This window comes from Trachemys scripta, chromosome 1 (genome assembly GCF_013100865.1).
Source record: "Trachemys scripta elegans isolate TJP31775 chromosome 1, CAS_Tse_1.0, whole genome shotgun sequence".
Classification (NCBI taxonomy): Eukaryota; Metazoa; Chordata; order Testudines; family Emydidae; genus Trachemys; species Trachemys scripta.
Genome location: NC_048298.1, coordinates 206,785,894 through 206,800,102, shown reverse-complemented (window position 1 = coordinate 206,800,102; position 14,209 = coordinate 206,785,894). Strand labels below are relative to the sequence as shown.

At 39.2% G+C, this 14,209-nt stretch overlaps 1 protein-coding gene across 3 annotated transcripts in view; it reads left to right on the top strand.

Annotated features, from left to right (window-relative positions):
- ZFX (zinc finger protein X-linked) overlaps positions 1 to 11,936 on the top strand; it is a 28,052-nt gene extending 16,116 nt beyond the window's left edge. For 2 of the 3 annotated variants that reach the window (XM_034755029.1, XM_034755038.1), the window contains exons 4-8: positions 489 to 638; positions 851 to 994; positions 1,092 to 1,226; positions 6,024 to 6,164; positions 8,143 to 11,936. In XM_034755029.1, the coding sequence (XP_034610920.1) occupies positions 489 to 638; positions 851 to 994; positions 1,092 to 1,226; positions 6,024 to 6,164; positions 8,143 to 9,329 (1,757 nt within the window). In that variant the 3' untranslated portion in view covers positions 9,330 to 11,936. The remainder of the gene's footprint in view (positions 1 to 488; positions 639 to 850; positions 995 to 1,091; positions 1,227 to 6,023; positions 6,165 to 8,142) is intronic. The other variant, XM_034755049.1, reaches the window with a different exon arrangement.
- Positions 11,937 to 14,209: the final 2,273 nt, after the last annotated feature.

Here is a 14,209-nt window from a genome sequence, read left to right as displayed (position 1 = left end):
TTCATCTTCTCCTCTTTGCTCCAAATTGTAGTACTGGTTCTCTATATTAGTGGTCAAGGAAGGGCAACCTAGAGAAGTTGTGAAGCAGTTTTGTGTTCTTCACTGTGGCTGTTTCCTTTCTCTTACTGCCTTCATCACCAATATATTTTGGCTAGCTTGGGTTGAAATAGGGCATAAGGGCTGCCTTTGTTTCATCAAGTAATGCAAGAATGCTGCTGCCTTTTTTTCTAATAGAGTGATGCAGCTTATCACTTTTATCTTATCTAGATGATGAAAATCTTGTGTCTTGGATTTGCTTCCGTCTCTCTCCTTTTTTTTTTTTTTTTTTTTTTAAGCAATTCTTTGTGTGGCTTCTTCCACTCCAGTGTCAAACCAGTAAATTTATTTTCATTTTTAACCATTTTAAAACTGAAATGATAAAGTGAATCCTCTCTCATTTGCAGCTGTTTGTATAGATTGTGTGATCATATCATAATGTGTCTTTGTAGTGGATGATACTGGGAAGATAGAACATGAAGGTTCTGCTGAAATTACCATGGAAGCAGATTCAGAAAGTGATCCGTGTAAAGTGGACAGCATTTGTCCAGAAGTCATCAAAGTATATATCTTCAAAGCTGATCCTGGAGAAGATGATTTAGGTAAATCAGCATGGTCATTTTAGAATATTCTAACTTGACTTCTGAAATCCTGTATACTCTGAGACTATGGTTTTTCTCAAATCATTTGTGAAGAGCCATGGATTCTACATGTTAAAGAATATAAACATTTTTTATATTATTTTTCAGTTTAGAATGTAATTTGGTAGAAATGTACTTTAAAAAAACACTTTTATTCTGGTCTTCTTAATTAGGAGGCACAGTAGACATTGTGGAGAGTGAATCTGAGAATGATCATGGGGTGGGACTACTTGATCAAAACAGCAGTGTTCGTATTCCAAGGGAAAAAATGGTTTACATGACTGTAAATGATTCTCAGCATGAAGATGAAGATTTAAGTAAGTAGGTGGCCTTTTTTGGGGGACAGGGTTTTTATTTTCAATTATGTGGAAATTATTATTAATGTTGCTTATTCTTAATTTCTTTTTCTGTTAGATGTTGCAGAACTTGCGGATGAGGTTTATATGGAAGTGATTGTAGGGGAAGAAGATGCAGCAGTGGCCCATGAACAGCAAATTGATGACACTGAAATTAAAACTTTTATGCCCATAGCTTGGGCAGCAGCTTATGGTAGGTCATGTACAAGCACTTCTTCAAGACTGAGATTGGTGGTAGCAAAATATCTGCAAAAGCATTTTCAATCAGAATGTCATGGCATTGTGTGTCCTACAGTTCCAAAATGCTGTCACCTATACATCTCTAAACAGATTCCTGAAAAGAAAGATGAAAATTTTAAAGCAAGCCTCTCTTTGTTTCCATTTTAACAGGCATTTCCTTCATATAAATAATGTAGAAGGAGGTACAGCAAGAAGTACACAGTCTTCCAGCTGAAAAATTGTGTCTTGAGTACCTCTGGCCTTCACAGTTTTGGTGTACAATAAAGGCTGGCTTGGATATAGAGAGAGGAATATTTTTGTCAAAAGTGACAACTGTAGGATTCATGTAAATCTTAGCTGAGAAGCAACGTGTGACTTTATTTTGGGGTGCCTGGATGAGTGCATAAATATATAGTCTGGTACTTGGAAAATGAAATACTTTTAAAAAGCAAGCAGGAAGGGGACACTGTTACTGTAATTTCCATTTATATAATTCTTGGGTAGAACTCAGAGTTGTTCTCCAATATTTCAGAATTGTTGTTCTTGATTATTGGTATCTAGGCACTAATTGAGATCTGAACTGACTTTTCTCCTTGTTGGAGTAGATCATTTATGTATTTGTTATAGAAGCATTCAGGTACCTCATCAAGATGGGGACCCTGTATGCTAAGTGCTGTCCAAACACATAGCAAGAGACAGTCCTTGCCCCAAAGAGTTTACAGTATACTTTTAAATAAATTGCAACAAGTGGTGTAACAAACTAAAGAATGAAGGAGGAAGGATAAAGGCAACAGTGATAGGAACACATGGCTGAGTAGCTGTGAGTCATTAAAAAAAAAAAATCCCTTCTGTATACCTACCTGTCTTTTATTAGTTGAAAGTTTCACGTAGTCCTCACAGTTGAAGTGAATGTTGAGGAGGGATTTGAAGAACAACAGGGTAATGACTGTACAATCGAGGCTGGCATTATTAGCAACCTGGAAGAGATGAGGTGAGAGGTAACACAGTAAGATAGAACAGTGTTTCCCAAACTTGGGACGCCGCTTGTATAGGGAAAGCCCCAGTCGGGCCAGGCCATTTTGTTTACCTGCTGCGTCTGCAGGTTCAGCTGATTACGGCTCGCACTGGCTGCGGTTTGCTGCTCCAGGCCAATGTGAGCTGCTGGAAGCAGAGGCCAATATGTTCCTTGGCCCGCGCCGCTTCCAGCATCTCCCATTGGCCTGGAGAAGCGAACCGTGGCCAGTGGGAGCCGCGATCGGCCGGACCTGCGGACGCGGCAGGTAAACAAAGCGGCCCGGCCCGAGAGGGGCTTTCCCTACACAAGTGGCGTCCCAAGTTTGGGAAACACTGAGATAGAAGAACGGATAAGTGGGTAGGGGCAGCGTAATGAAGGGCCTTAAAAGATGAGAAGAAAATTGAATTTCTGATGGCAAAGAGATGCCAGTGGATGTACTCAAAAGAGGAGGAGCAATATGGGCAGAATCTTAACTCCTATGTGGATGGACTTGAGTGGACTGAAGTGGATTTTCCAGGATAGAGAAGGAGGAGATAGATGATTAGGGTTTGGATGAAAGGGTTAGTTGTGCAGACAGAGAAAATTCTAGATCTTAAAAATGTTTCTGAGGACGAAGCTGCAAGATTTGAATATATTTTGGATGTGTGGAGCTAGAGAGAGAGTGGAATAAAAGTTGACATCTCGATTACAGATCTAAGTGACATAGAACATGGTGGTGGTGTCAGTAATGTCAGAGAAAAGGGGCAATGAAATGCTGAGGAAATGATTGGAAAAGATGAAGAGAACCAGGAGAAGATGGTGACATGAAAGGCAAGGAGAACAAATATGTCAAGAAGGAGAACGTTTGTTAAAAAGTGCTGAGAGATCAGTGAGGGTGGAGTTGAGACCTTAGATTTGGCCATGAAGAATTCATATGAGATCTCAGTGAGTGCAGTTTCAATGGGGATCCAGAATGGAGTTTGAAGAACTCAAATCAACAGTTGTAGACAGCACATTCAGTGAGTTTTAAAAATGAAGGAAAAAAGGGAGGACAGTAGTCAGAAAGAGAGGTGATACATCTAAAATGGAGATTTTTTAGGACGTGGGAAACCGTAGTGTGCTTGTATTGTCAGGATATGGGATTTGATGGGAGAGGTGAGAAAAGGGGAGCAGAAGTCATGGCCTGGAAGGCCTGGGTGTCACTGGGGCAGGTTGAAGAGGGCTTAGAGGATATCAGATGAGAAACCTCAAAGTCAGTGACAGGTTCAAAGGAGGAAAGAGTGATGGAGGTAATGTTACTGGGGAGATTTAAAAAAATAATAATCACATTTTATTATTTTTCTGCTACAATGTGGCAGAATTCAGTGGCTCTACTACTTTCCATTCTAGAAAGTAAGGAAAACAGTTTCCTCTATTTGAGAACATTTAGGTCCAATTTTGTCATGTCATAATCTGTAAGGACTTTTGTGTACATAGCTCAGGCCTGGTCCCCACTTAGTCCGGACTTCGGACTAAGGTACGCAAATTCAGCTACGTTAATAACGTAGCTGAATTCGAAGTACCTTAGTCCGAACTTACCGCGGTCCAGACGCGGCCGGAAGTCTCCCCCCGTCGACGCCGCGTACTCCTCTCGGCGAGCTGGAGTACCGGCGCTGACTGTGAGCACTTCCGGGATCGATTTATCGCGTCTTAACCAGACGCGATAAATCGATCCCAGAACATCGATGGCGTGCCGCCGGACCAGCCGGTAAGTGAAGACTGGGCCTCAGTTATGTTTTATTGTTGTCAGATGTGAAATTGGTTCTCACTTCTAAAATCATCTGTCACCTGCCACACAGACTCTTCAGCCCTTTTTCTGGCTTTCCTCAGCTGATACATGAAGTTTAGAATCCTCAGGTTGTGCACGAGTTTGCTCCTGCCTGCATTTTTTTCTCTCATTCATTCCTAAAAACCCACTTCAACTCTTTACTTTTATCTAGCTGCTTCTTTTGTCCTCTTCCCATTCTTGTCTTCACATCTTCTTATATGCTACCTCTTCCACCTTGAACTGCCTCCCTCTCCTGGAGCATAAAGAGACCACTGTTCGTGAGACCACTCCTTAAAGCTTACATATTCCACAAAATCTTATCAGTGTTAACCAACAAAAGATGTGTTGTTAAATAAAAAACAAATCTTAATGATTTCACTTGTAGTTAAACGCATTATCTGGTGTGTTATATGTCATTCTGGTACTGTTTGTATATTTAGAATGTAAGCTCCTTGGGGCATGGGTGGTATCCTCCTCTTTGTTTTATAGAGTGTTGAGTGTATTGTTCACTCTCGTTAAAATTACCGTATATACTCGATCATAAGCCGGTTCGTTTATAAGTCAACCCCCCCAAGATGGATAAGTAAAAATGGAAAATTTTTATAACCCATTCATAAGCAGACTCTATAATTCAAGGGTCAGCAAACTTTGGCTCTTCGGCCATTAGGATAAGCCGTTGGGGAGCCTTACCTCGAGTGTCCGCAGGCACGGAGGTAAACCTAAGTAAACAAAGCATCCCGGTGTGCCAGCTGCTTACCCTGACGGGTCGGGACAGCAACTGGTGGGGAAATTTATTTGGGGGGGAGAAGCTGGGAGTCAGGGGAGTAACCCCTGTGACCACCCCCCACATGACCCCACCCCTAGCCCAGGATCCCCACACTCTCCGCATCCTATCCCTTCCCACCTTATCTGGGTAGGGCCAGGGGAGGATGTCTCTGACCTGGTTGGAGCTGTTCCGGCAGGCTGGGCGGGGCGGCTGCAGCTTGCTCTGGGGGGCGGGGCTGGGGGTCATGGCTGCAGCTTGCCAGCCCTGGAGCTGCAGCTGCTTCTGAGGCTGGGGGGAGAGCAGCATGGCCAGCAACGGAGAGACTCTGGCCCCGCTTCTTCCCTTCTGTCTCTGCTGGCTGTGCTGCCTTTTCTTGCTCCCTCTGTTGGGGGGGAGGGGCTTTGTCCCACCTCTCCCTCTCTATACCTGTTCATAAGCCGACCCCCTCCTCTGGTGCTTCCCTTTTTTATTAAAAAAAATTCTGCTTATGAACGAGTATCTACAGTAATTTGTACAAAGTTAAATATCCAGATTTGCGTAGAGTGTGAGTTATGTATATTCATGTTGTTTTAGTTCTTATTAAAGTCTCTGGCACATTCAGCAATGACTCCCAAATTAAAGGTCCAACCCTGCAAATTCTCTGCATATGGAACTTTCATTATCTTCAAGTCAAGTCAGTTGGCTTGAGCAGAATGGGCATTCACACACAGAGGTCTTACAGGATTGAACCCTGATGGAATAATGGACATCAGGTATAAAACGTATGACTTGCGTTTGTTCCCTGAGATTAGAAATTCTTTGTACAGAATTACTAACCAGAAATGTATGGGAAAATCTTTTCTTAAAATGCAATATTGAGATTAGAAAGAGAGAAACTTTTTTGTGAAATGGACTTCTGTTTTCTTCTGTAAACTACATTGGATTTGAATCCAGATCCTTCCCCATACAAATCCAGTACCTGCACCATTCAGTTTATACTCAGTTATACAGTTGTTTTAGTCCTAGATTTTGTTGTATAATATGAAGAGTGCTTGTGGATCAATTAATTTTAATGGCCTTTTGGTTAAACAACATTACCATAGTTTAGCTAAAAGTTATCAAGTTAAAAGGTTCTCTTGCCTATTTTTCATTTATCATTATAGTTTCTATAGTCCAAATAAATTTTAGAGTAACCATGGTAGGTAATTTTAATCTATTTTATTAGGTAATAATACTGATGGGATTGAAAGTCGGAATGGCACTGCAAGTGCTCTCTTGCACATAGATGAGTCTACTGGACTTGGGAGACTAGCTAAACAAAAACCAAAGAAAAGGAGGAGACCTGAATCCAGGCAGTACCAAACAGGTGAGTACTTAGATGCTTAGGTAATTTAGTGATAGGGCCATAAAAGTACCTTGATAGAGACATATGGATGCTCATATACAAATGTGCATTGCCACTGAGGTCTTGAAGACACAATGTTCTCTAGAGAGAATATGGTTACTTTGCTTCTCGGATTTGTTGGCAAGTTGTTCAGCTCACATACCCAACTTGTATTTTCTTTTAAAAAGTCTGAAATAAAAATGTTAAGAAAACTTAACATCACAGCTTCAAATGGAAGTGAATCCTTCTCAGACAAAACAAAAGCAATATTGTGGCAAAAAGTTAAATTCTTATACATTTAATTTGTTAAATCTGAATTGACTAGCATATACAACCTTTTTCAAAAACTGATCTTGGCCAAATAAAATATTGCTGTAAATGGTACTTTTCTAAAAAGCTGGTTGTCTTTTTTTGTATATTCAATAAACTGAATAAAGTTAGTTATGGCAGTTAATTTAACAAGTAACTAAAGAAGTTTGAGTATCATAAGTTACTTTATCTGGTATAAATTCTATACATGTTCTCTCATGTATCTCTTAAATGTACTAGAATTATGAAATAAGTTGCCCTAATGTTTTTTCCAGAATCTTTACTTGAAACCATAAGAGCAGCTGCATGGTGTTGACAGTAGTAGGCTTCTACCTTCACTGAATTACTTATTTTTCTAATGAAGTAAAAAGAGCACCTCTCCATTTATTTAGGTGTTCTTGACTTAAAATACAAATATCAACAATTCCTTTCCATTGTAACTAAGCTGCAGCAGTTCTATTTCATGTAGCCCCCACATAGCAGACCAGGCGAATTAGAGGTTGAAATAATCCTTCCTTTTGCACCAATTACCCTGTTAATTCTCCCTTATTTGGGGGAAAATGTGCTTCACAGAGTTCCCAGAAGGTAATCAAATTCAGGCTAATTTGGACAAAGATGAGGGAATGAGTTCCAAAGCTGAGGAGCCCTTACATAAAATGTTCTCCCATTGACCCACTCCCATTCATACCAAGAGGAGTCCAGCTTGAACATTTCTCCTGCTTGTAACCATGACATATGGCATGAGGAGGGAGGTAGTCTCTCAGATACGTAGGTCTTAGGCTATTTAGTGCAGTTAATGTGGCACCAACGTAATATGCTCACAGGACGATGTTCTGCTTAACAAGTGAGCTGATGAGTTTTGTACCAACTTCAGTCTGAGGGTGGTTTTAATGTGTAAACCTATGTAGATTTCATTATAGTAGTATAATCTTGAGAAGAAAAAGACATGGGTGATACATGTAAGTTCTGCTTCCGAAAGAAACGATTGCTAACTTCTTGCCATTCGTACATGAAAAAATCCATCCTGTCCATTGCTGCTATCTGATCTCATAGCAAGCAGAATGTACAATAGATTACAGAAATTATATTGCATAGGAGTGTTTGTGGTATGAATGAACTTTATTCATTTTGTTGAAAAGTATAACTTTGAAATCTGGAATGTTATGGGGAGCATAAATAGTTTGCTGTGTGGTTGTCATTGGTTCATAGAAGTTGTCCTTTAATATACATTTTCCATTTTTTATTAAAACGTGTCGATTCTGATTAAAGACAATGTTGAGAGAATGTTGAAGGACCTGTAATCACTGACATGTTAACTTATTCCTTATTGAGTTTCTACAAATTTCTCTCATGTAGTCTGTGTGACATTGATTCTTTGGTTGTAAAGATGCCCTTCTCTCTGTATGTCTCATATTTGACAGTAGTGCCAAATATGGAAGTTTTGAGTCTGCACTTGTTAGTGTTGGGAAATTCTGACTATCAGTGCTATAGGATTAGTGCAGAATAGTAGTTAAAGTGAACTTAATAACATTAATGGAAGTAACTAATTTGGATTTATTTAACAGTACTACTTATTGTTACATATTATTAATTAAATTATTTGAAGTAGAATGTTTGACGGTCAATTTCATGATACTTTGTTTATTTTCAGCAATAATCATTGGCCCTGATGGCCATCCTTTGACCGTCTACCCTTGCATGATTTGCGGAAAGAAGTTTAAATCCAGAGGTTTCTTGAAAAGGCACATGAAGAACCATCCAGAGCACCTTCTTACTAAGAAGAAATACAGATGCACGGACTGTGATTACACTACCAATAAAAAAATAAGTTTACATAACCACCTGGAGAGTCACAAGCTGACTAACAAAACAGAAAAGCTTATTGAATGCGATGAGTGTGGGAAAAGTTTCTCTCATGCAGGAGCTTTATTTACTCACAAGATGGTGCATAGGGACAAAGGAGCCAACAAAATGCATAAGTGCAAATTCTGTGATTATGAGACAGCGGAACAAGGGTTACTGAGTCGTCATCTTCTGGCTGTCCACAGCAAGAACTTCCCTCATATTTGTGTAGAGTGTGGCAAAGGATTTCGTCATCCGTCAGAGCTCAAGAAGCACATGCGAATCCATACTGGTGAAAAGCCATATGAGTGCCAGTATTGTGATTACAGGTCTGCTGACTCTTCTAATTTGAAAACTCATGTAAAGACTAAACATAGTAAGGAAATGCCATTCAAGTGTGATATTTGTTTTCAGACTTTTTCAGATACCAAAGAGCTGCAGCAGCATATACTTATGCATCAAGAAAGCAAAACACATCAATGTTTGCATTGTGACCACAAGAGCTCAAACTCAAGTGATTTGAAACGGCATATAATTTCAGTCCACACAAAGGATTACCCTCACAAGTGTGATATGTGTGATAAAGGCTTTCATAGGCCTTCAGAACTGAAAAAACATGTGGCAGCCCACAAGGGTAAAAAATTGCACCAGTGCAGACATTGTGACTTTAAGATTGCGGATCCATTTATTCTAAGCCGCCACATTCTCTCAGTTCACACAAAGGATCTTCCATTCAGGTGTAAGAGATGTAGAAAAGGGTTTAGGCAACAAAATGAGCTAAAAAAACACATGAAAACACACAGTGGCAGGAAAGTTTATCAATGTGAGTACTGTGAGTATAGCACTACAGATGCCTCAGGCTTCAAACGGCATGTTATTTCTATTCATACAAAAGACTACCCTCACCGTTGCGAATACTGCAAGAAAGGTTTCCGAAGGCCTTCAGAGAAGAACCAGCACATTATGCGGCATCATAAAGATATTGGGCTGCCTTAAAGTCTCTTTTACAGACTTATGGCTTGGAGTTGTAAAGGATATTGCTTTTCAGGCAGTCAGCTTATTTTAAAGCCAATCACCTGCGATCACAAAAAAAAATAAATAAAAAATACTGTGCATTTGATTTATTGCTGTATACAAATAGGATTATTGCTTCTAGTTGACTTTTATACATTTTGTTCAATAGCGTGTTCTGAATTCTATTCAGTTTGTTTAATAAATGAGGAAAAGATGGCAACAATAAAGTTGCATTTAATAAAGTAAACCCTGTCTCATACTGAATTTTTCAACCGTAATAGCTTATTTAAACATTTATCTTACTGACTTTGTTGGTACTCACAGTGTCCATGTTAATACAGTTTTGTTGTGAATTTTAAAAATATTTTAAATTTTCTCTTGCTAAAATTGTCAGACATGTACAAAAGAACATGGAGAATTTTAATGTCAAGAATAATGTTATTAGGGCCAACCTATTTGTCTTATTTAATGTATACAGAACTTGTGGCAAATTAAAAACTTTCCATTTGAGCAGTTATATCTAATATTGCTGAACAAAAAATACATTTTGCATTTTTATTCAGGTTTCCTTTACAAAGGATCTCATTCCTCCCTTTATAATAAGTAAAAATGATGGTTGGGGGCATTTTTTCAATGCTTACAATTTTTGGAGTAAGAATTTATTCATAAGTATTATGTTTATTCTCTGTGCTTCTTTGTCTTTGAATGGTTATGTATCACAAAAGAGTTTTGGTTTTCCCAACTTCCCGCTGAGTAACATTGGAAACATAAAATATAGGTCTTCCACTTACCTGGATAGGCTGCAACTTCTTGTGTGTACAGCTAAGTGTACCCCCAAATTGAATATGATTTTATGTATAACAACATGAAACAGCAGTATTTGGGTCAAATCACATTTTTGCTGGGAATTATTTTACTTTTATTCTAAAGTCCAACAGATGTCTCAGATAATTTTGCAAATGTATTATTTAGAGCGAGAACTTCAAGTGGGAAATAGTAGGAGCAGATGATTTTTAAGGAACAGAGATCCAATTTTCATGCAGATATCCTTGTAAAAATAAATTGACAGAGGCAGAACTGTTTCTAAATAGAACGTTGTTTATTAAATACTTAGTATCCAGAATTAACCCAGTTTTTCTAGTCTGTTTATAAACAAATGGGAGAGCATTACAGTTGTATGTAATTTTACCACCCTGAAGTCTATTACTAAGATAAAGCTGCAATGCAATATTGGTTACTATTTGCTGTATAAATGTGTAAGATACAAAGTCGTGTATCTTGAGATGACAAAAGGTAAAACAAAACTGAATTGCTTAATTACAAGTCATGTATTAGGGCCTGATCCTGGAGTCCTTATTCAAATTTCCACTGAAGTAAGTGGTTGGTTGAGTAAGGATTGTAGGATGTGGCTCCAAATGACTATAGGATTAGTCAGATTCTGCAAGCATTAATCCCACCAAGTAGCACTTACTGATAGTAGTTCCATTATCTTTAATAGGACTACTCACTGGGAGCAAGGGATGCAGAAGTTGGCTTTCAGTCCTTAATCAGACCCATAGTGAATGAGTTTTCCTCTTTCAGATGTTTGTGTCCTAAATCTTTACTATTTTGTTTTTTTATTGAGAACTGCAACTATCGCTCAGCCAGTCCATATGTTTTATTGTAAGTGTAAACACTTGAGTTTAACGTGGACTTGTCTTTTCAGGCAAGGCTAATGCTTTCTAATGCTGTTTTTCCCCATACTTTTTTGTGATGTCTGATTAATAGTGCCAGACGTACTGATCCAGTCCTACATTGGCTAATGTTGCTAATAATAAAGAGATCCTGATAATTTCATGTGTAACTGGGGAGCAGACTCCTGTGCCTGACTTCAATGGGAATCTGTGTGGTCACAGCAGTCTGCCTGAAAGCTGTCTATTGCAGGATCGGGTCCATAGTGTGTGAAAACTTGGTGCACATTTTCTATTGAAATCTTGCAAAATGTCTTTGTTCAGATTGATTTTTCTCTCTAAGTGTTTTGCAAGTGGAAAGCTGAAAACTATAAATTCCACATAAATTCCCACCATATTATTGAGAAGTTCCAGCCATTTTGAACTATATATTTTTTAAATAAGCTGAAAGACAAAGAACACAAACACTTTACACACTTTATTTCTCTTATGTAGTCTGGAATCATACACTTTTTTTAAAGCACAATACTGAAACCTTTTTTTTAAAGGAGTAATTAAAGGTTTGGTCAAGTGGATTTTGTAAAATGTATTTGTCTGTATAAAGAGAAAATGAAATTGTAGTTATTGTTAATGTACTGACATTAGTTACAGACTAGTTTTAATTCTTAAATAATTTGATTAGCATATGCTATAAAATGGATGTTTCAGTTAAATGTTTTTAAAAGGTACAGATTTTTACAAGGACACAATATAAATTATTGTTCTGTAGAAATGCCCTGTTAAATATTGTATGTCCCTCCCTCTGTACACTTTGTAAAAAAGAAAAAGAAAAAACAAAATACATAGAATCATATAGGGATGTGTGACATTATTGTAATTGTGTACTTGATAATAACGTGAAAAAATAAAAATCAGAATATTTTCTTGTTAACGAACGTTTAGTTTACTTGGTTCCAGTACTAAGATAATATTACTTAATGATACACACTTAAAAAAAAGTAATAATTTAGCATAAATGTTTATTTTTATTCCCCCATTTCTCAACTTGTGTGCAGTACTGGATACGAAGTGTTTAAACGGTTTACATTTGTGAAGCAAATAGAATGCTAATGGTCCTTCACTCCTGGGCATTTGATCATTTCTTACGCTTAGGTTGCAGGTACTTTGAGACCCTAAGAGGGCAGGTCCTCTGAGTTCACTTAACTTCTATTTCCATTTCATTAAAACGATTAATTTCTATTAAACTGTTTTTAAAATGTCAGTCTCCTCCAACAAAGTGGTTAAGTACTAAGTGAAGTTCTACTACAATATCCAGACAATGGATAATTTTTATTTTGTTATTTTCCAGAAGGAACAGCATATGCAGCTATCATAATTAAACTAAATGGACCACACACAAATAACATCTAGATTACAGAGAAGGTAAGAAACATTTATCCGCTGGGGGCCTAGAGAGAACATGTCTAATAATCAAAATGCCAAACACTTCAAACTAGTACCCTTTAACAGGACTCTTACTGATGGATGACTTTGTGTATGGGTGGGTTGATGGAGATCTAATCAATTGTCCTGGCCATTGCAGGAAGAAAAACCAAGATACCAAGAATATGGTTTAACTAGGCTGCAACCAGACATGCCAAACCTGTGAAAAAATGCAGAAATTGGGCTTGTTTTTGGGTTAATTGGCTTGCAAGTTGCTTGTTGGCTAGTTTTGGCTTGTAGCTGGTTTGGCTTGTAGTTTCTTTTTTTGATCGGCTCCCGGCAAGCAGGGCCAAGGGGAGGTAAGGGGGGCAGAGAGTCAGGAGTGCACAGTGGGCCCATCACAATCCTAGACTGCATGCTGGGGAGATCTAGGCACATAGAGTGTTGGGGTTCTTAGAGATTGGCTTGTTTTGGCCTTGTTTTGAAATAGGATTAGCTTGATTTTTGGCTTATTGTGAAAATTGGGGTGCTTATTTACAGTATGAAAGTTGGCAACTGTGGCTGCAACTTTATTAAGTAACATATTTGGGAACTAGCCAGCAATAACCCATCCAACTCAGGTCATCCAGTGTAATCTCTACCACCTGTGATCTGCTCTCCACCCCTCTATTCCATTTGGTGAGTACCTGGGGGGAACTATTTGGGGATTTAGGGACCCCATTACCTTGGCCCCAACACCATTGCTGGGACCCCATTGCCTTCCCCCTGTACTGTACAGGGTTAAGGAGGTGAGAAAGAGAGTTGTCTCACTATACCAGATATTAGGAGACCCAAGCCCAATTCCCCAGCTTCTTTAGGAGATGCCGTCTAGTCTGCTTCCAATGCCAGTTTTCCAGGGAACTGGCTCCTTATTGAATGAGTACATACACTGGGCATCTGTCACAAGGAGGTGCCAGCAATTTCCTTGGCTGCTTCCCGCCATCCAGACTATTAACAGTTCCTTCCTTAATAGCCACCAGAATCATACCCACTTCTCAGTTGGAGAAGTATACCACCTCTTCCTGGAATAACATGAAATTTTGTGATGGGAAATCCTCATCCTTACCCACTCATCTAATTTAGCTACTAGCCAATTTACCCCTCTCCTGGCCTTGTCCCCTCACAAAGGCCAGGTAGCTCCCCTTCCAGACCCTCTACTGTGGCATCTCTGGCCAGGTTACACTTACCCCTGGAAAAGTACTTGGCTCCACTCCCTAATCTTTGTCCTAATTCTTAACTCCACCCCTTCACTAAATCTCCAGATAGTTCTCCCCTCCCCCTCCTCTAGGTGTACACCGATCTATTCACATGGCTTCTCCCAGCCCAGCAAGCATGAAAGGGGCATCTGCTAACCCCACCTCATGCTCCTCCATTCAGGCCAACTCAGAGCTGCCTACTGTTGAGGCCCAGCTGTGAACTTCCTGGGGAACTGGCAACCTACTTGTGGCTAAATGCACGATACTGTGCCCGCATGTCTAGCCACCAGCTCCTGGGATCCGTTCTCTTGAGCCTGAAGAAATAAACAGGAAGAATTTAGCAAATTTATACCACTGAATTATCATTCCTGTCAGGGGATCTCTATACCCTTCTCTGCATTCAGATGCCACCTTCGATAGTCAGAAGCCATGGGACTCCCATTCCAAGCTGTGCTGTGGATGTAGTCACTCCTATCCTGAATGGATGAGATTCTAATTCACCAGGAAAACCTCAACAATATGTGCTCTTCTACAT